The following is a 20,037-nucleotide window of genomic DNA, read 5'->3' as shown; positions in this document are numbered from 1 at the left end:
ACTTTGGAGTTTCTATTGGATAGAAACGATGAAAATGAAAAAAACCACAAAATAAAAAAAAAAACTCGTCATATAATGAGCTAGCTGACCGACACCTATTTTAGGGGCCTAATTGAAAATGAATAATGAATGAATAAATAGGCAAAATGAATAAATAGGCCTATTTATTCATTTTGACTATAATTTAGGATTTCTCACTGTAAAACTTAAACCGTAATATTTTTTCATTTCGTTATGATAATTGATATTTTAATAATATTGTTTGTTAATTAAATAAATATTATATTGGAAATCTACGTGTGGTACTTAATTGTATGCCAGGTTCCGTATTTAGAGCACAAAATATGATAAATTCATGCATGAAAACAAGAAGGAGAAAAAAAACATATTTTTTTTGCAGACTAATGAATTAACGAACCTTAATATGCATTTTACCGCTTCATTTCTTATTTTCAGGAATAAATGGGTAATTTAGCTCAACTAATAGCCATTGAGTACTATTATTATAATTTTATGTTTTTCTTCTTTTTGTATTTATTTATTTGCTTTATTTATTGCATACTGCTAGTTACAGTTATCAAGTATTATAACATGATGTAGTTTTTATTTATTTCAAACTGTATTCTGTTGGCAATCAAGGGATTTCTGTGGCTGTTTCTCATACAGCTTATGATTTGGATTTCAAGAGATTTGGAACCCGTATTTAAATTGGATTGTTAATAATCATTTTAAAACACCGAAAAAACGCGACATCAGAATGGTGAAAAAACGCCGACTTTATAAATTTTACAAATAATAAAAATGACGATTATGACATTATTTAACTTGGGCAAATGCTAGACCAGTGTAGGCGTGGTGTATCGTGACAGAATAATTCATAATCGACAAGTCGGGGTTTACAAGTCGTGCCCGTCGGGCGTCTAATAACGTACGAAAAAAGACAGTGAAGAAACACATTTATTCTCACTAAAATAAAAATCGTGAGTTTTCGATAATTAATTACCATGAGCTTGCAATAGTTTAATTTTCACGTGTTTTCATTACTTTCATCTGCGCGTGCCGTGCTCAATTTATAAGCTTGACGAAAGTCTAATAACTTTTTCAATCTATCTCAACTTACGTGAAATTAATTATTTCATTAAAAAAAAAAAACGATACAATATATGTACATTTAATTTAATTGAATTTTCAAGTACTATAAATGAGTCACTTATTGAAGCAAAAATCTGATCATTGAGCAATTTGTCGACAATTGCCGAAAACCTATTAAGAAATCTTTCTAACTTTATTTTTCGAACTATGTTAGGGAACCAGGAAAAATGATAATTCTACTGTTGCTGTTTTTTGTCGCAAGTTTATACTGGTTATATTGGACAAACAAATCAAAAAGAATGAATAAAATGACGGCGTCTCTGCCTGTGCCACCAACTTTACCAATACTAGGAAATGCTACACTTTTTATTGGAGACACACAAAGTACGTATATACCTATTTTACTGTTATTACTAGATTGCTTAAATGGTGTATGCTCATATTTATTACCTTTGAAGACAGGTGAGAGCACATGCTCCACTTAATGTGGTCCGATGTTAGAGATTATTAGATAAAGTGTAGTTTCATCAATTTGACTGTGATTTTGAGATTAAGGCAAACAGCCTCTTTCTTACTATGTTTAACATTTTCTTATATGTTTCTCTCTCTCTGTTTATATGTTCTTACTAATTTATGAAATGAGCAAAAAAATGTGACGTCTCACTAATAGCTAGATCTAGAAGAAATTTTATTCGATAATTTATATTAGCTATTTTATGCCGTTCAGATTAACTTTTTATTTTATGTTTATTGCATAGATAGGTGAACGAGCTCACAGCCCACCTCGTGTTAAGTGGGTTCCGGAGCCCATAGACATCTATAACGTAAATGAGATAGACCCCATCTTGAGATATGAGTTCTAAGGTCTCAGTATAGTTACGACGACTGCCCTACCCTTCAAACCGAAACGCATTACTGCTTCACGGCTGAAATGACATGTCCTTCTTCAAACGAGGCTTGTGGAGAGTATTAAGCGGTAGGCAGCGGCTTGGCTCTGCCCTTGGCATTGCTGAAGTCCATGGGCGACGGTAACCACTCACCATCAGGTGGGCCGTATGCTCGTCTGCCTACAAAGGCAATAAAAAAAAATAAAAAAAAATAGGCACGGTGGTGGTACCTACCCGTGCGAACTCATAAGAGCTATTACTTAACTGCGTTGCAATTGACAGCACATGCACACATTGCAACGCAGTTAAATAACACTATTTAACTGCGTTGCAATTGAAAAACTTTAGAAATGAGAAAATATGAATGGAATGAATTCATTTTCATGAATTCAGATTCGATTCTAGAAGAAACAGTCAGACTGGTGGTAGGACATCTTGTGAGTCCGCACGACTAGGTACCACCACCCCGCCTATTTCTGCCGTGAAACAGTAATGCGTTTCGGTTTGAAGGGTGGAGCAGCCATTGTAATTATACTATATATACACATGTATTCTGTTAATTAGGGACTTACATTTTTTCGTCATTAAATAACGAAATAATAAATAAGACCCTTTTTTTTGAGTGGTTTTTAAATTTCTTTTTATTTACATAAAAATGCATTTGGCCAGTAGCTCGACAAATAAAGCGATTTTGAACTTTGGTTATAAATTAAATCGGTGTAATCTCATTATTCACTCTAAGCAAACATTTTTAAATATTTAAGTATACCTCCTATAAAATATCCTTATAAATTACTTGATCTTTAAACAACATACATTTACTGTATTTCGACGAATCTTCTTTAATTCCCTGTCTGTTAAATTTTCCGAGAAACACTATGTACGTCGTGATGTTAAATTTCTTGATAAGTGTTTTGGCAAAAAATCGTATTTGCTGTTACCTCAATCTCTAGTCACCCAAACGTCTAATCTCCACGCTAACACAGCCGTTGTATAACATGAATAATAAATAATAGATATCTGAAAATGCACTTAGTGTATTACAAATATTTTCTACGCTCTGTGGTTGCTGTAAAAAAAATACTTATTTTATAATAGCATAAAATTTTTATTTGATATGTACGTTCGACACCCATGGGATAAATATACCTAATACCTAATACAAAATATTACTAAACTTATATCATCATTTAGTTTTTATATAGATACTAGCTGACCCGGCAAACGTTGTTTTGCCATATATGCGCCATCTATTGATTACTTACTCAACCCAGTCGAAAGGTATCGACATCTGTTAGAATCATTTGGAGTTAACAGATAATTGTGACTGTCAAATAATAAGCAATAAATTAAAATTGCGACTATAATTTGAGATTTAAACTATCCTATCTCTCGAGTTGGATCGAACTGCACATGGTGTGCGAATTTTATTATAATCGGTTAAGTGGTTTAGGAGTCCATTGAGGACAAACATTGTGACACGAGATTTATATATATTAAGATTACAACATGAATTCCGCCATCCACTTTGACATTTGAGTTCTGTGTCTCATTGTGTATTTATTGCACAAATTATAATTATTGCGGATTAGATTTTTATTATATCATGTTATTTTTTTGAAATTGGAAGCTATTCGTGGTCATGACCTTAGTTACGTATCTGATCAGGAAAAGTCATAGCTCGATACAAACAGTAGGTCCGATGTCTTAACCTCTAGACCAGTGATTCTCAACCTTTTTTTTGTTGCGGCACATATTTAACGATTTCAAAATTTGGCGGCACACAAAAAAAAAAGATAAAAATGATTTACTTACTACAACACACTGCATAAATAGTTTATCAAAAAATTTTAATATACGAAATAAACTAAAATATACTATACATTTTTTTTGTGGATTTCAATATATATTCATGTTTAAAATATTTTTCTTTTAAAATGATATAATTTAATAATATGTATTAACATTATTATATATTCGCAAAATTTCGCGGCACACTTTTGAAATTTGGCGGCACACAAAAGTGCCGCGGAACAATGGTTGAGAATCACTGCTAGACTACCACGCATGACTTCAAAATAAGTATGAAAAAAACGTAAATACTAAACGAGTGTTCTTTTTTGGATTTTTTTTTTGTAATAAGCTCCATATATTTCACTAAAAGAAAACAATGGATTTAAAAAAAAAAGGTGTTTATCTCAAAATTGCAGAGAATAGTTACAATACAGAAATTCCAGTGTAAGTATTGAACCATAATACTAGGGTTTTATTACAGAAATTCTAAAAAGCCTCGAAGACATCGCTGATATTGCTATTAAACACAAAGGCTCCGCAAAACTATGGCTCGGTCCGAAGTTATACGTCGGTGAGTATAGTAGACTAATACATTAAAATTAAATTAATAATAATACGCAAAACAAAACAACTATCACGGCGCGTATCGCAAATAAAACGCTGTGTTACTCTTTTGTTAGATAAAGATTCAGATGAGACCTCATAAGTCTGAGGTCAAAAATGACATAATAGACACATCGTGAAAATGCTGCCGTTTGTGTTTTATTTTAGAGCTCACGGCCAATCTTGTTTAATGATCACTGGAGCTCATAGACATCACAACGTAAACGGCGCCGCCCACGTTAAGTGGTTTTGCAAGATAATGCTAACTTTACATGCAGGGACGTCTTAAACTAGGATGGGGCCCTTGGGCACACAAGAATTTGAGGCCCTTTTGGAAAGTAAAAAAGCGAATTATAATAACATTTTTTTACTGAGTATGACCATTTATTATAGGTAATCAAATACAGTATGATATAATATGTCATTATTGATATTAGAATGCTGCTAGTTTTTTGGTTACGATTTCGATAACGGTTTCTTTCGGGATGTCTGTTGAGCAAAATCTTCTATTATATGCATAGTATATGCCTTGTAAATAAATACCTTCTGATTACTGATTTGTGAAAAAAGTGTAATGTGCCCGACAACTATATATTTTTTATTTTTATTGCTTAGATGTGTGGACGAGCTCACAGCCCACCAGGTGTTAAGTGGTTACTGGAGCCCATAGACATCTACAGCGTAAATGCGCCACACACCTTGAGATATAAGTTCTAAGATCTCAGTATAGTTACAACGGCTGCCCCACCCTTCAAACCGAAACGCATTATTGCTTCATGGCAGAAATAGGCGGGGCGGTGGTACCTACCCGTGCGGACTCACAAGAGGTCCTACCACCAGTAAAATTTTTTGAGAATAAGCGTGTGAGAGAAATTGTCGGTCCTTCGGGGCTCTCTGAGAATGGGGGCCCTGAGCACGGGCCCCGTGTGCCCTTATGGTAAAAACGGTATTGTTTACATGGAACGATGCCATACCACAAATATCAAAGGCAAGAGGGGTTACTAAATAGAACGATGACTGGGGTCGCACACCAGAGTCTTATGATTATTCTTGATTAACGCTACAATTTATTGAAATGTTAACGAAAAAAATTAAGCGAAGAAATACAGCTTCTCCACACGGAATGCTGATTTGTGCGTATAGTTCCTGTAACCTAAAACAGAAATTGGAACCCTTATAATTTAATTTAGCCCGTACGTCCGTATGTCACGACCGTTCGAAAACTATTATGTAGTTCTATTCATACGTAATTTATTTATAGTGCATTCCAAAAATAATAATAATTATACATAATTTTGCGGTAGGCAGCGGCTTGGCTCTGCCCCTGGCATTGCTGAAGTCCATGGGCGACGGTAACCACTCACCATCAGGTGGGCCGTATGCTCGTCTGCCTACACGGGCAATAAAAATAATTAAAAATAAACCGAATATAAGTTAACATGTATCATTAAAATTACAAACATACGTCCACATAGTTACTGAGGAATAAATAAAAGCTTAATCACAAATAAGCTTCGATAAATCTACAAAATAAATGAAATATACGTATTAAATAAATAAATTGTTCACTTGTTACTTATTTAGAATTGTGTAATTTGAAGGCTTCTTTTCTAGTTTTTTAATTCCTATATTGAATAGGAAAGAGTTATGAAGTAAAGTCACAATAATAACGCAGAAATTGGACTTTTTTTTTTTACTGGACTTAATAATCGACACGCAACATTTTATTTGCTGTAAAAATGTAAATACTTCTACAATTATATCACAGCGATAGGCGACCCAGAGGACGCACAAGTAGTTCTAGAAAATTGCCTTGACAAAGACGTGGTTTATCGGTTCTTACGACCGTGGCTCGGACATGGCCTTTTCGTGGCTCCAGGTAAACATATCTTTATTAACTTAAACGTAATGCAAACTAGTGACGTAAGTGTAATAATGAAGCAATTGTCAACTTGCGAAATGTAACTAACAAAGAATATGATTCAAATATTTTGCTTTCATATTTCAGTAACTGTGCCTAATTATTCTTTTAAGCCTCATAATTAATAACACTTTCCCATCTATACTAATATTATAAAGAGGAAAGATTTGTTTGTTTATTTGTTTCGAATAGGCTCCGAAACTACTGGACCGATTTGAAAATTCTTTTTCCATTAGAAGCCGACATTGTCCCTGATGAACATAGGTTACTTTTTTTAATTTTTTTTTTATTTATTTTTTTTGGTTTCATGTGTGTTTTAGTGTTTCCGAAGCGAAGCGAGGGCGGGTCGCTAGTTTATTAATAAAATAATCTTTTTTTCATGAAAGTAGTTCCACTTATATTACATGGTAGTATTATTATCATTTTAGCAGATTTTACTCTACAAAATTACTCCATACACATCCTATATTTTAGTTCTGTAATTTTCAGTTACTTTTAAGCTCTTACTTTTCCGGAAATTAATTTAACATTAGTGATATTAAATAAAACAAGTAAATAAATATATCTAACTATGAAATCCAATCTATTCTTAGATAAATTACATAGCATATTTAATTTCAGTTTGTTTATGGAAATCGCATAGAAAAGTACTATTACCAGTGTTCCATAATAAAGTTGTTGAACAATATCTTCAAATGATATCCGTACAAGCTGACATCCTTGTCGAACGACTTAACGAAAAAGCAAATAAAGGAGAGTTCGATGTTCTTAAATACATAACCGCTTGTACATTAGACATAGTGTTCGGTAAGTTATCTTTAAAATATACTTTTTTTTTAGTATGTATATTTTTAACAGTGTAGTAAGACAGACAGGCTTATAAACCTCAAAGACAATGTGAAAGTGACACTGCCTTCATCTACAGTTCATTTCTGGAGTTGATTTTTGATTCTACCACTAAGCTCTTGAATGAAATTCGCTCCTTGAGATTGTCTGAGCGCTACGACTATAACCTTTTTCAAACGAGGTTCAAAAATAGTCCTCAATCGCAATCAGCGACTCAGCTATGTTCATCAGCATTACTGATGATCATGACCATCGGAAACCATGCACCGGGTCAGATAGATCGTAAGTTCGTGTGCTTTCAAAGGGAATAAAAGTAAAGAAAAGATAACGAACAATATAAGTGTCTGGTCTGTCTGGATAAGCCGTCTGGTGTAGTGGTAAGTGACATGGTCACTATACAAGGGGGGCGCGGGTTCGAATCCCGCCAAGGAAAGATATTTGTATGATAAATATAAATGTCTTTTCCAGGGTTATGGATGTATATTAAATATATGTATGTGTATAATAAAAATCTTACATTTATTTCCGTTATTTGGTAACTGTATAACAAGTTCTTTACGAACTTATCACGGGACCAGTTAATGTGGCGTGATTGTTAGTAAATATTTATTTATTTAATTATTATAAGGTGCCTTATTCTGTGTCACTCTTCGATTATTGCATTACTTTTCGATTATTTTTATTCAATTTATTTATTGTATTGCACAGAAACAGCGATGGGCGAACGAATGGATGTTCAGCGTTCTCCCGACACTCCTTACTTGCGAGCTCGGCATACAGTTATGACAATACTAAACATGCGCTTCTTTAAAGTATGGCTTCAACCAGACTGCATTTTTAATTTAACATCTTATAGTAAACAGCAGAAGGACAACATAGATCTCACTCACAAGTTCACAGATGAGGTATGTTAGAGTTTCAGCGTAGGTTTTTATTTATTGCCCTTGTTGGGAGATGAGCATACGGTCCACTTGATAGTGGTTACTGTCGCTCGTGGACGTCAGCAATGCCAGGGGCACAGTCAAGCGGCTGCCTACAGAATTTATTTCGTTGTACTTGAATTTAGATTTATTGCCGTATCGCGTGTAGTCTTTTGGAATCATTACCTATTTACATGTGAAATTAAAGTATACTAAATATATATCTATGTATTAACAACAGTATAAAGATATGCTTTATTTTTTCTCACATTAAATCAAATTCACTTAACAATTCAATACTTTAGATAACCAACTAAGCTGTTAGTAGGGTGTCTTGTAAGCCCGCACGGGTAGGTACCACCGCCCTGTCTATTTTTGCCGTGAAGTAGGTAGTACTAATACGTTTCGGTTTGAATGGTGGAACAGCCGTTCTACTGTAAAAACTGAGATTTAGAACTCTTGTCTCAAGGTGAGTGGCGATATATGCGTTGTTTATTGGTCCGGTGACTACTTAACACAAGGTTGGCCGTGACCTCGTCGACCAATTTAAGCATTAAAAAATAAAGCTCTTTCAGGTTGTTAAGAAAAGAAGACTTGAATATGAAAGAAAGAAAAATTACGGTACAGATCAATATACGGGTAAATTATTATTAATTATATCAAATCGTTATCTGTTACTAACACAATAATGTACAAATACGATTGATTATCATTATTGTATTAATAGATATAACTAATGCTTAAACTTGGTATTGACATGATGTCTTCTTCTTCTTCTTTATTTTTGGCTCTGGCACGTTTTGTGCATTAGCCAGCGTCAAGTAATAACGTTTTTATAATTCGCCGTTTTATTTATTTACAGTTTATAAATAATAAAAAACGAAGGAAACTTATCGCAACAAAACATAAATGATTTAGAACGAATTGAATTTACAAAAAAAATCAGAATAATTATATAACAGGGAAAATAAATCAAAATTATAGTTTAATGTTATTATTTAAAATAAACCTACTTAAAATACTATATACAAGTGGATTAAAATCTCGAAGAAGTAAAGAAATATTAGTAGGAAGGGGAACAGAGAGAGATACTAAAGAAGTATATAAGGAAGAATGATCATATAAAGAACAAGAAAAGAAAATATGATTCAAGTCACAATAACTCTCGCCACACTCACAGGCGGTACTAGTTACGATACCAAGTTTGTGCAAATGAACTGGAAGGCTGTTATGTCCCAGACGCATACGAATTATAGTAGAAGTGGCGGTTTTACCAAACGACAATTTGGCAAACCATGGCTTCCTGGGAACGGAAGACTGTATAGCATACAAGAAACGGCCCTTAATCCGGCCGCTCTCTTCCCAACACATATTCCACGATTTGTGGAGGCATATGCCGGGCAAAGCAGCAAGATCATGGCCAAAATTCCTGTACGGGTATACGTCACCGGTCACAGTAGCACTGTTGGCCAAACTGTCAGCTTTCACATTTCCAGATATGCCACAGTGACTAGGTACCCAACAAAATGATACTAAATAGTTGTGTGATTGGCAGTGCAACAGCTTTCTCTTACATTCAAATATTACATGAAAAAAAGGGTTAAGTTTTAGTGAAAATTTTGCTAAGCTCTGTAATGCACTTAAGGAATCAGTAAATACAACGGTTTTTTTTAGTTTGAAAGACAGCACATATTCAAGAGCTTTTAATAGTCCAAAACATTCACCGGTAAAGACCGATGATTCCGGAGGTAATTTAATTTTCTGAACTATGTTGTACTGTTTGTGATACACTCCAACACCAACACACCCACTGGAGTGTTTAGATGCATCTGTATAAATTTGATGCCAGTTAGGCCATTTACTATTGACATTGCAATTAAAATTTTCATTGGCATTAAAATCAGATTTTTCAATGCCAAGAGAAAAGCAAATCACTGGAGAAAGTAAGAGAGAATCATAAGAAGCGCCAAATAAAGGAAGCACCTGAAAAGAATGAGTTGGGGCTTGTAATTGTTTGAATTTCAGGAAACTTTTTAACAGACAAGGTAAAGGTTTATGTGAAGAGAGTACTTTTTTAGAAAGAAACTCTAGTTTCGAAATGAGGGGATGATTATGGAACTGAACAATTCTAAAAATGAATCTATCGGACAGATATTGACGTCTTAAGTTTAAAGGAGGGTCACAACATTCTATTTGCAGAGCATTAACCGGACTCGATTTCATGGCACCAGAAACAATCCTCAAAGCCCTAGACTGTATGAGATCTAGTTTTCTAAAGCCAGCCACATTACCTGGGTCTAAGAAAAAGGTCCCAAAATCCAGTACACTTCTAATGACAGCATTATACACCAACCTCAGTGTAGCCGGGTGAGCACCCCACCAAACCCCACCGAGACATCTCAGCATGTTCAAGTTTCGCTCACATTTACTAACCACAAATTCGCAGTGTGGTTGACCCGTTAGTTTAGAATCAAGAATAGCTCCTAAGAACTTAACTTGATTCCTAATGGGTAATATATCCCCATCATATGTTATATTAAGTGAGCAAGGAGTACGGGATTTTGTGAAAAGTACAACAGTACTTTTTGAGGGAGACAGATCAAGGCCATTTGCATCCATCCAGATTTTTAGCAAAGATAAAGAGGAGGAAACATATCGTTCAGCAGTACTTACAGACATATCAGAGGCATAAATAACCAAGTCATCGGCATACTGTAATAAACTTGCTGAATCTCCGACTGAACCTTCTAGATCATATGTATAAATATTGTACAATAAAGGACTCAGAACAGACCCCTGTGGCAAACCTCTCCATACCAGCCTACTAGGCTTATAAGGGCCGCCAACATCTAAAATAATTTTCCTCTCCGAAAGAAGATTTACAATGGAATTAGTTAAAAAATAGGGAACCTTTAATTTATCTAATTTACTTTTTAGAATATGTAATAGAACGTTATCATAAGCCGAATTAATATCTAAAAAAGCAGCAACTACTGACTTTTTATCTGAGAAAGCATTACGAATATCCGTAACTAATATGCCTAAATTGTCCCCCACACTTTTACCTTTTCGAAATCCAAACTGAGTTTGGGACAGATATTCGTTATTTTCTATATACCATTCAAGCCGATTTTTAATTAAATGTTCAACAACTTTTGTGATCACCGATGACAAAACTATCGGACGATATGATTTGATATCAGATTGTACCTTAGACGGCTTTAAAAATGGCAATACTATTTGACTTCGCCATGACGGTGGAATGTCACCTGTCAGTAAAATTTTATTTATTAAATTTAAAAAGTAATTTAATCCTTTTTCGCCAAGGTGAGACAAAAAGGAATATGGAATCCCGTCTTCCCCTGGAGCACTGTCTTTGACGTGATTTAATACACCTTTTAACTCCACTAACGTAAAAGTTAGATTTAGAGAAGAAGAGGCATCAGAGTTATATTGCTTATAAGACAGGATAGGATCGTTGAGTGGAGCAGAAGGAGGAGCCAAACGATCAAGGAATTGATCTGCTAATTCTATAGGCAGCAACAATGCGTTAGAAGGATTGACAGCTGATCTAAATCTTTTGATATTTCGCCATATGACAGTAGCATGTGTTTCAGGTGATATAGTGCTACAAAATTTCCTCCACCCGTCAAATTTCTTTTTTTTAATTAGTTTTCTAACCTCTTTCATTATAGTCATTAATGCCTCGTAGTTTTTCATAGACATATTATTGCGATAATTACGCTCTGCTGCCTTGCGTTTCTTTATAGCATTGGTACATTCTTCATCCCACCACGGTGGAGATGACAACTTATTACTACGCGGCTTTTTCTTTGGAAAAACATTATCAGCCGATTCTAACAAAATAGCTTTGAAATAATTATTATCTATGACATTAACTTCTGAGCAATTATTAATTTTCTCTTCTATTAATAACGTGTATTGACTCCATTTAGAGTCTATGATTTTGTGTTTGAGGCGAGAGTTTTGAATACACATTGTATCCTTTTTTTTACAGGGAAATGAAATGATTATGGGATAGTGATCACTATTATAAGTGGAACACAAAGTAGACCAAGATAGAGAAGATGCTAACTGGGGAGTACAAATGGACAGGTCAATGGCACTAATTACTTCACCAGGCTTTGTGAGGCGAGTAGGAGAACCCGAGTTTAAAATGCACAGGCTATACATGTCTAAGATATCTAATAATTCATAACCATAACTATTAGATACTGAACTACCCCAAGATGTGTGATGAGAGTTGAAATCACCCAGAATCATGAAAGGCCGAGGAAGAACTGAAATTAAGTTTTTAATTTCATTGAAGATTTGCAAGGAGGGATGAGGGACATAGATAGAGACAAAACAGATACCATCAACAATAGCTGCAATGACAGAAAAGCAGTTACTATGTGAAGGGAGAGGGAAGGAAGAAAAGGTGCTAGAGTTTCTGATGAGTAGGCATACACCACCATATCCATCAGCCCTGTCTTCTCTTAAGCACGAATAACCAGGGATTTTGAATACAAAATCTGGCTTTAGCCAGGTTTCAGATAGAGAAAATATAAAAGGATTAAAAGTATTTATAATATGTATAATTTCATGCTTTTTGTTTATAATACTGCGGCAATTCCATTGAACTAACTTGTCCATGTTGGCCATTATTAATATTAGTATAAGTACGAATTAAATTAGCAGCGTGGGACGGTATAGATAAATTGGGTTCAGAAAGTAATTTGATCAATATAGTAATTAACTCTGCTATTGTCTGTTGTGAATTTGCATTAGACGAGGATGGTAATGCACATCCATTAGAAGGCTCTGGCATATTGTAGTCCCTTACAAGAGACTCATGTGCTACATGATCAAAACCTTTACTGTGTTGAGGAGGAGTTCTGGGTTTAGTGAAGACTGTTTTTTTATAAGATATTGTACGTGAGGATGGTGAACCAGGCAATACTGTATTTCCACCAGGAACAGATTTAGTTGGGAGAGAGGATACAATATCAGCAAATGATTTAGAAATGGGGGGATGTAATTTTGACGCTTCAATATAGGATAAGCTATTCTCTGCCATTGTTACTTTAATATCTGTTTGTCTCACGTACTCTGGACACTTTTTGCTCGAAGCAAAGTGCAGCCCAGAACATAAGCAGCAAGATACACAGTCTTCCTCCACATTACAAGTATCTCCAGTGTGGCCCTGACCACACTTGAAGCACCTGGGCTTTGACCTACATTGGACCTTGGTGTGCCCAAAGCGGCAACAATTAAAGCACTGGATGGTTGGGTATATATACAATTTAACAGGCATAGAATTATAACACATAAATACACGTTTGGGCAAAACTTGTCCATCAAATGTAAACACGACTGTTTGCGAAGGTTTCCATGTGGGTGTGTTGTTTATCATGACTTTATAATTTAGTCTTCTAATTTTCAGAATTTCCCCACACCCAATGGGTACATTAGTGTTCTGCATAATATCTTCAGGGGACCACTCAGTTGGGACTCCCCTAACTAAACCCATCCTCGTAATGTTAAAAGTTGGAATAAAAGCCTTCATGTTGTTTGTAGCTAAGCAGTTTGAAGTGACAAAGCTGTTAGCGTCTGTATAATTATTAAAAGAAAGTGTCATTTTATTTCGGCCAATACGTTTCAAACTTCCATTAACAATATTTTTGAATAAATTTTTTTTTAAAAATCTGCCAAACACAACTGGGTGTAATGTTGTACCATCATCATCAGCAGACTGTATTTTCTGCACGTGTACCACAAACGGGCCGTGGTCATTGGCATCATAACTAGCCCTACCAATTTGTGTGGAGGCTTTATGAGACATATCAGTGGGAGGAACGGGCTTTGAAGATGTATCAGTGCAAGGACCAGGTGCAGGCAAATCAATAGTGCTCTCAGTAAATTCGTCTTTGCATTGACAGTCCGATTGTTTAAATGTTTCTGTATTATTTTTTCTTTTCCTTTTGTTACAATTTTTACAAATTTTGTGGAGCTGGTTACGCTTCAGCTTCCTTTTAGACACCAAAGAGCAGTCAGAATCCATTCCGGATTCGTTGGAGATTGTGACAAATGCAACCGCGGGGGGCGCTGTGCCCCCCGGGTCCGGAGGCTCGTTCATATAAATATAAAAAACTTACCCCAACTCGAAGAAAAAAAGAATAAAATACAAAAAAATTCAAATAATAATAAAAATTACAAATATATACAAGTTTTAACTATTCTGATCACTTAATAGATTAAAAAATATATTTTTCAACAAATTCAAACAAAAACCGCGCCCGCCAAATTCAAAGGTTTCCCGCGTTTTTCGACATGATGTCTACTAAGAAAGATGTTTTTTTTTTTTTTTTAATAAAATGACAATGGAGTTTTTTAAGGTTCAACGCCCTGGGTCTATAAAATGTGCCACCTTAAAAAATATTGGTAAAAAACTTAAAGTTAATAACAAAATCAAATCCGACAGTGATTTGTAGTAGACTGAGAATGGTGGTAATGGATGAAAATTCTAAAGTCTATTAATCTTACGAGTTTTATTAATTAGCAAAGTCTTTTTTTTTTTTTTTTTTTTTTTTTTTTTTTTTTTTTTTTTTTTTTTTTTTTTTTTTTTTTTTTTTTTTTTTTTTTTAAATCCAGGCTCATAATACATCGGGTCAACGAGCTGACAGCACACCTGGGTTAACGCGGATACCGAAGCCCTTACACATCACAATGCCGATATTTCTGTAAACCTTTTTTTTAAATTCATTTACTTCCGGCAGGGAAAGTTCGACCCGTTCTTGATATGCTTTTCGGTCGTGAAATTGAATTTACTGACGAACAGCTTCGAGAACATATCGATTCGATTACAATCGCCGGCAACGACACTACAGCGCTTGTAATTGCGTACACTCTTGTACTGCTAGGAATACATCAGAACGTACAAGAAAAAGTTTACCTTGAGTGAGTATATTTAGGCATTATAATTTTAAGGGATTGATTGCTTTCAATAGTATTATGAAATCCATTTTATGTGAACCTATCAAAATTGTAGGCAGAGAACAATCTTCGGAGACTCCAAACGAGGCGCCGACAAAGTTGACGTAGCACAAATGCAATATTTAGAGAGAGTACTGAAGGAAAGCATGAGGCTTTATACCGTGGTCCCGATTATTGCCCGTAACGTTCACAAGGATACGTACCTCCGTAAGCAAACTAACCAATGCATTTTAAAGTGCCACTAAATATTAAGAAGTCTTGTCCAGACATATGACACGGCATTTTTGAATTCCCAGCCCGCTGTGGAGTGACATTGCCAGCTGGAATCGGGGCTGTAGTCGGGCCTTTTGCCATACACCGGTCCAAATCAGTATGGGGTCCCGACGCTGATGAGTTCGATCCCGACAGATTTCTACCGGAAAGGTCTTTGAATAGGCATCCGGCTGCGTTCCTGCCTTTCAGCCACGGATCCAGGAACTGCATCGGTAAATAAGATCCTGCATCAAAACATTCTTGTTATTGCTCTCCTACACTCTTGTAGTTGGCGGTATTAAATTATAATGTATTAACTGGATGGACATATGGCTGACCTTGTTGTAAGAATCCATAAACTATCGTGAAGCAGATATTCGTTCAAATTCAAAGGTCAGTCGTTATTACTATTCTGTTTTCGATTACATAGTTCAAGGTTCGCCAGTTGTAGTTGTAATCCGTTTGCCAATCTACAACAAATGAAAAAAAAAACTTCTATGACATTTTTTTTTGATAACACAGGACGGAACTTCGGCATGCTGATAATGAAGAGCATTGTCTCAACCATCTCCAGGTCTTATAGAATCGAAGCAGATGAACTTGGGCCGCTTAAGATTGAAATGCTTCTATTTCCAATCAGAGGTCATCAAATTAGAATATCTAGAAGAGAAACTTTAGCTTAATTTAAACTAAATTTTTAAGTTAATTATAAACACTCCAAAGAATATGCAAAAATAAAATCGAATGCCGTTCCGTATCGCTTTCATTTGTTTCTTTTAAACAACATTACGTACATACATATGATGTACTCTAAAAAAATGTTTTTTTAATAAAGATACTGAACAAGAATTAAAATTGAATTTACTAGTACTGTCTGTGGTCGTTGGTGTTATGACAGACAGGACTATGCGTGTTGATTGTGGGATCCAAGGTTGAAATTGCAATATTCATTGTACATCAAACAGATTTATGTATTTTAGTACTATGATGATTCAACGCGTGGTATATACAAGAAATTGACGCATCCATTGCTCGTTCTTTTATATAATACTTAATTGATTGAACGATACATTGTCCATGTTGCATTAAATAGTACGAGGGCTGCACTAAAAGTATCGGGAACGGAATATTTCCACTGTTCCTGTCATATTAAAATCTTTCTAATTGAAAACTCCTTTAAAAATCGAATACCATTTATTTATTTAAAAAAAGATTCTCGGTTTTGTCAAGAGGTTTTGTCAAACTTGTTTAAGTAGTCATTGAGAAAATGGAATTGACTCGAGAAAATTCAAGAGCGATGATTTATTATGACTTTCGAAGTGGTTTAACACAAAAACAGTGTGTTGACCGGATGATTTCTGCATTTGGTGATGAAGCCCCATCCAAAACCACAATTTATCGCTGGTTTGCTGAGTTTCAACGTGGACGTGTCAAGCTCAGTGATGATTCCCGTCAAGGTCGTCCAAAAACTGCAGTCACCCAAGAAAACGTTGATGCTGTGCGTAAGCTGATTGAGAAAGATCGACATGTGACATACCGCGAAATTCAGGCAACTTTAGACATTGGCATGAGTCAAATACAAATAATCTTGCATGAACAATTAGGTGTAAAAAAGTTGTTTTCCCGATGGATACCGCATTCGCTCTGTGAAGAGCAAAAAGCGGCTCTCGTTACTTGGTGCGTCAGAACTCTCGAAAGATTCCACGCAGGATACTTAAATGCTGTATATAACATTGTATCAGGTGACGAATCCTGGATATACGCGTACGAACCCGAAACAAAAAACCAGTCACGAGTTTGGGTGTTCGAAAATGAGTTAAGCCAACAAAAATTGTTCGTTCACGGAGTGTTGCAAAAAAAATGGTGGCCACGTTTGTCTCCAAAACCCATGTTACGACTATTCCTCTTGAGGGACAAAGAACGGTTAATGCAGAATGGTATGCTAGCATTTGTTTGCCACAGGTCGTTTCTGAACTCCGTAAAGAGAACTGCAACCGCCGCATCATCCTCCATCACGACAATGCGAGTTCTCACACCGCGCACAGAACAAAAGAGTTTTTAGAGCAAGAAAACATAGAATTATTAGACCATCCGCCGCGCCGTACAGCCCCGACCCGAGCCCTATTCCGATTTGAGCAACCGACGCGCGTGGACGTGCTCATTGTTCGTTCGATTGCCCGACCTCGGTTCGTGGCATATCTGGCGTCCAAGTGTTTTGTCGGAAGTGACTACCGGTGATAATAGATCATTGTTCGTGGCACATCTGTGGCCCAAGTGTTTCTCGGAATTTGTACCTGCGCCTAATTGCAAGGCATTGCCGCCCGGGAACTGTGCAGTGGTTCTATTCACTCTAATTCTTTTCTATTTATTCTATTCACTAAAATTTCTAAAATTCCTAGAATCGCTTCGGCCAATTTAGTGTTACCGACGCAGGGGCCTCGCCGCAAGGCGAGCGCGTGTTTAAGTCCCGGGGCAGCCCCCCCTGGGCAGTGCGAAGAAATTGAGTTTTCTCCAACCAACACACTGCTCACGGAATTCTTAAGCGAGAAATACCCGGCCCTCGAATCAGAATTTTTAGCTTACAAAGCTAAACGCGCCGTGAACTGTTCTGCCGTGCCCGCCGCGCCCGCCGTTTCCGCCACGCCTGCCATTCCCGCGTCCCCTGCAAGCGCGCGCAAAACTCCCGCGCCGTACATCGCAGCCTCCGTCGCGCCCAGCACACCCGTGTCCCCCATACTGTCGCGAAAAACTCCCGCGTCTACCGCGGCAGCTTCCGTTCTACCTCAGCGATCGTCTGCGGCCTCCGTCGCGTCCGCCGCTCCCGCGCCTTCCTCCTCGTCTTCCGACTCTGACTCGGATATGGAGGTTGACCTCGTTCCCGCCTCATTAACAGATGGATTCACTCTCGTGCAAAAGGGTAAGAAGCGCGCCGCGGAGTCCCGAGCTTCCGCGGCCGCTAAAATAAGCAAAGCCGCGAACGCGTCGCGCCCCCGCCCTCCGACCCCCGTCGCTCCCTGACCCCGTGCCACGCCGTCGCCGCGCCCGGTGGCACAAACGAGAAATCAGGCCCCTCCTCCGTTGATTCTTCAAGAGAAGGCTGCTTGGGACCGTGTCTCCCTGGCCCTTAAGGCCAAGAACATAAATTTTGTCAGTGCCCGTAACCTCGCGAACGGGATACAGATAAAAGTAGCAACACCCGACGACCATAGGGCCCTCTCAAGCTACCTCCGAAAGGAGCGTATAAGTTATCATACGTATACGCTCCAGGAGGAGCGTGAGCTCCGTGCAGTCATACGTGGCATCCCCAAGGAGTTAGATGCCGAGCTCGTAAAGGCCGACCTACTCGAACAAGGCCTACCCGTAAACTCCGTGCACCGCATGCACACAGGACGCGGGAGGGAGCCATACAATATGGTTCTCGTCGCCCTCCAGTCTACCCCCGAGGGTAAGCAAATCTTTAACGTCCGAACGGTTTGTAGGCTTTCCGGGATCACCGTGGAAACCCCTCATAAAAAAGGCACTCCGAGCCAGTGCCACAATTGTCAGTTGTACGGGCATTCTTCCCGTAATTGTCACGCGCGCCCTCGATGCGTCAAGTGTTTGGACAATCACGCCACGACTCTTTGCACTCGCGATCAAAAAACCGCGACGGAACCACCTAGCTGCGTCCTGTGCCGAACACAGGGTCACCCCGCGAATTACCGTGGATGCCCCCGAGCCCCTAAAATAAATCGCCGCGTCGCGCGCCAAAACCGCCTCCGAGCTTCCGGCCCTGACATCAAAGCCACGGCACCCTCTGTGCCGAAGGCTAAGCCTGCCTTCGTGCCGGCGCCGGTGCCCAGCAGCTCGGCCTGGGCTAAACCGTTGCCGTACACGAACACGGCTGTAGCTCCCTCCCCCGCGATTCGTCCCGCCCCCGCGATACGTCCCTCCCCCGTGATTCGTTCCTCCCCCGCGACCAGCACTCCGACCGCGTCCGACAATCTCGCTCTAGCGATCGACTTTTTTCACTCGATCAACTTTGAGCGTGTTAATGCTTTGGGTGACGCCATTCGCGCCGCCTCCACTGCACAACACTTCATCGCCGTTGTGCAAGAATACGCTGACGTATACGCGTCGTTAAATACGTACGTCCTCCCCTCGCTCCGCCGGTAATCAATGGCGTACATAAGTAAAATAAAGGCCCTATCCGTAACGATAGGATTTTTTAACGCTTACGGTCTCGCAAATCAACGTGATCAGGTTTGTGATTTTTTGCGTGACCATCAAATTGACATCTTTTTGGTGCAGGAGACCCTGCTTAAGCCCGCGCGCCGCGACCCTAAAATCGCGAACTATAACATGGTTAGGAACGACAGGCTCACTGCTCGTGGTGGTGGTACCGTCATTTACTATAGACGAGCCCTGCACTGCGTCCCACTCGACCCCCCCGCGCTTTCTAACATCGAAGCATCAGTATGCCGAATCTCACTGACTGGACACGCGCCGATCGTTATCGCGTCCGTTTATCTTCCACCGGATAAGATCGTTCTAAGCAGTGATATCGAGGCGCTGCTCGGCATGGGAAGCTCTGTCATTCTGGCGGGCGACCTTAATTGTAAACACGTCAGGTGGAACTCGCACACCACAATCCCGAATGGCAGGCGGCTTGACGCGTTAGTCGATGATCTCGCCTTCGATATCGTCGCTCCGCTAACCCCGACTCACTACCCGCTAAATATCGCGC

General features: G+C 38.1%; 1 protein-coding gene across 2 annotated transcripts; it reads left to right on the top strand.

The window, feature by feature from the left end:
• Positions 1-503: 503 nt before the first annotated feature.
• Positions 504-16,160, top strand: LOC101737374 (cytochrome P450 4c3). 2 transcript variants are annotated; one of them, XM_021351679.3, is made up of 11 exons: positions 504-980; positions 1,307-1,476; positions 4,255-4,344; positions 6,145-6,255; positions 6,919-7,104; positions 7,852-8,048; positions 8,630-8,702; positions 14,843-15,023; positions 15,115-15,266; positions 15,356-15,544; positions 15,834-16,160. In XM_021351679.3, exons 2-11 carry the CDS (start codon positions 1,320-1,322, stop codon positions 15,992-15,994), a joined length of 1,497 nt encoding a protein of 498 aa, XP_021207354.1. In that variant the 5' UTR covers positions 504-980; positions 1,307-1,319; the 3' UTR covers positions 15,995-16,160. The 2 variants fall into 2 exon arrangements, with proteins under 2 accessions (XP_021207354.1, XP_012550688.1); XM_012695234.4 differs by having other exon boundaries at positions 507-980; positions 8,639-8,702.
• Positions 16,161-20,037: the final 3,877 nt, after the last annotated feature.

Source organism: Bombyx mori, chromosome 3 (assembly GCF_030269925.1).
Source record: "Bombyx mori chromosome 3, ASM3026992v2".
In the NCBI taxonomy this organism is placed as follows: Eukaryota; Metazoa; Arthropoda; class Insecta; order Lepidoptera; family Bombycidae; genus Bombyx; species Bombyx mori.
Note: the sequence above shows the minus strand (reverse complement) of the source record. Positions and strands in the feature narration are given on the sequence as shown.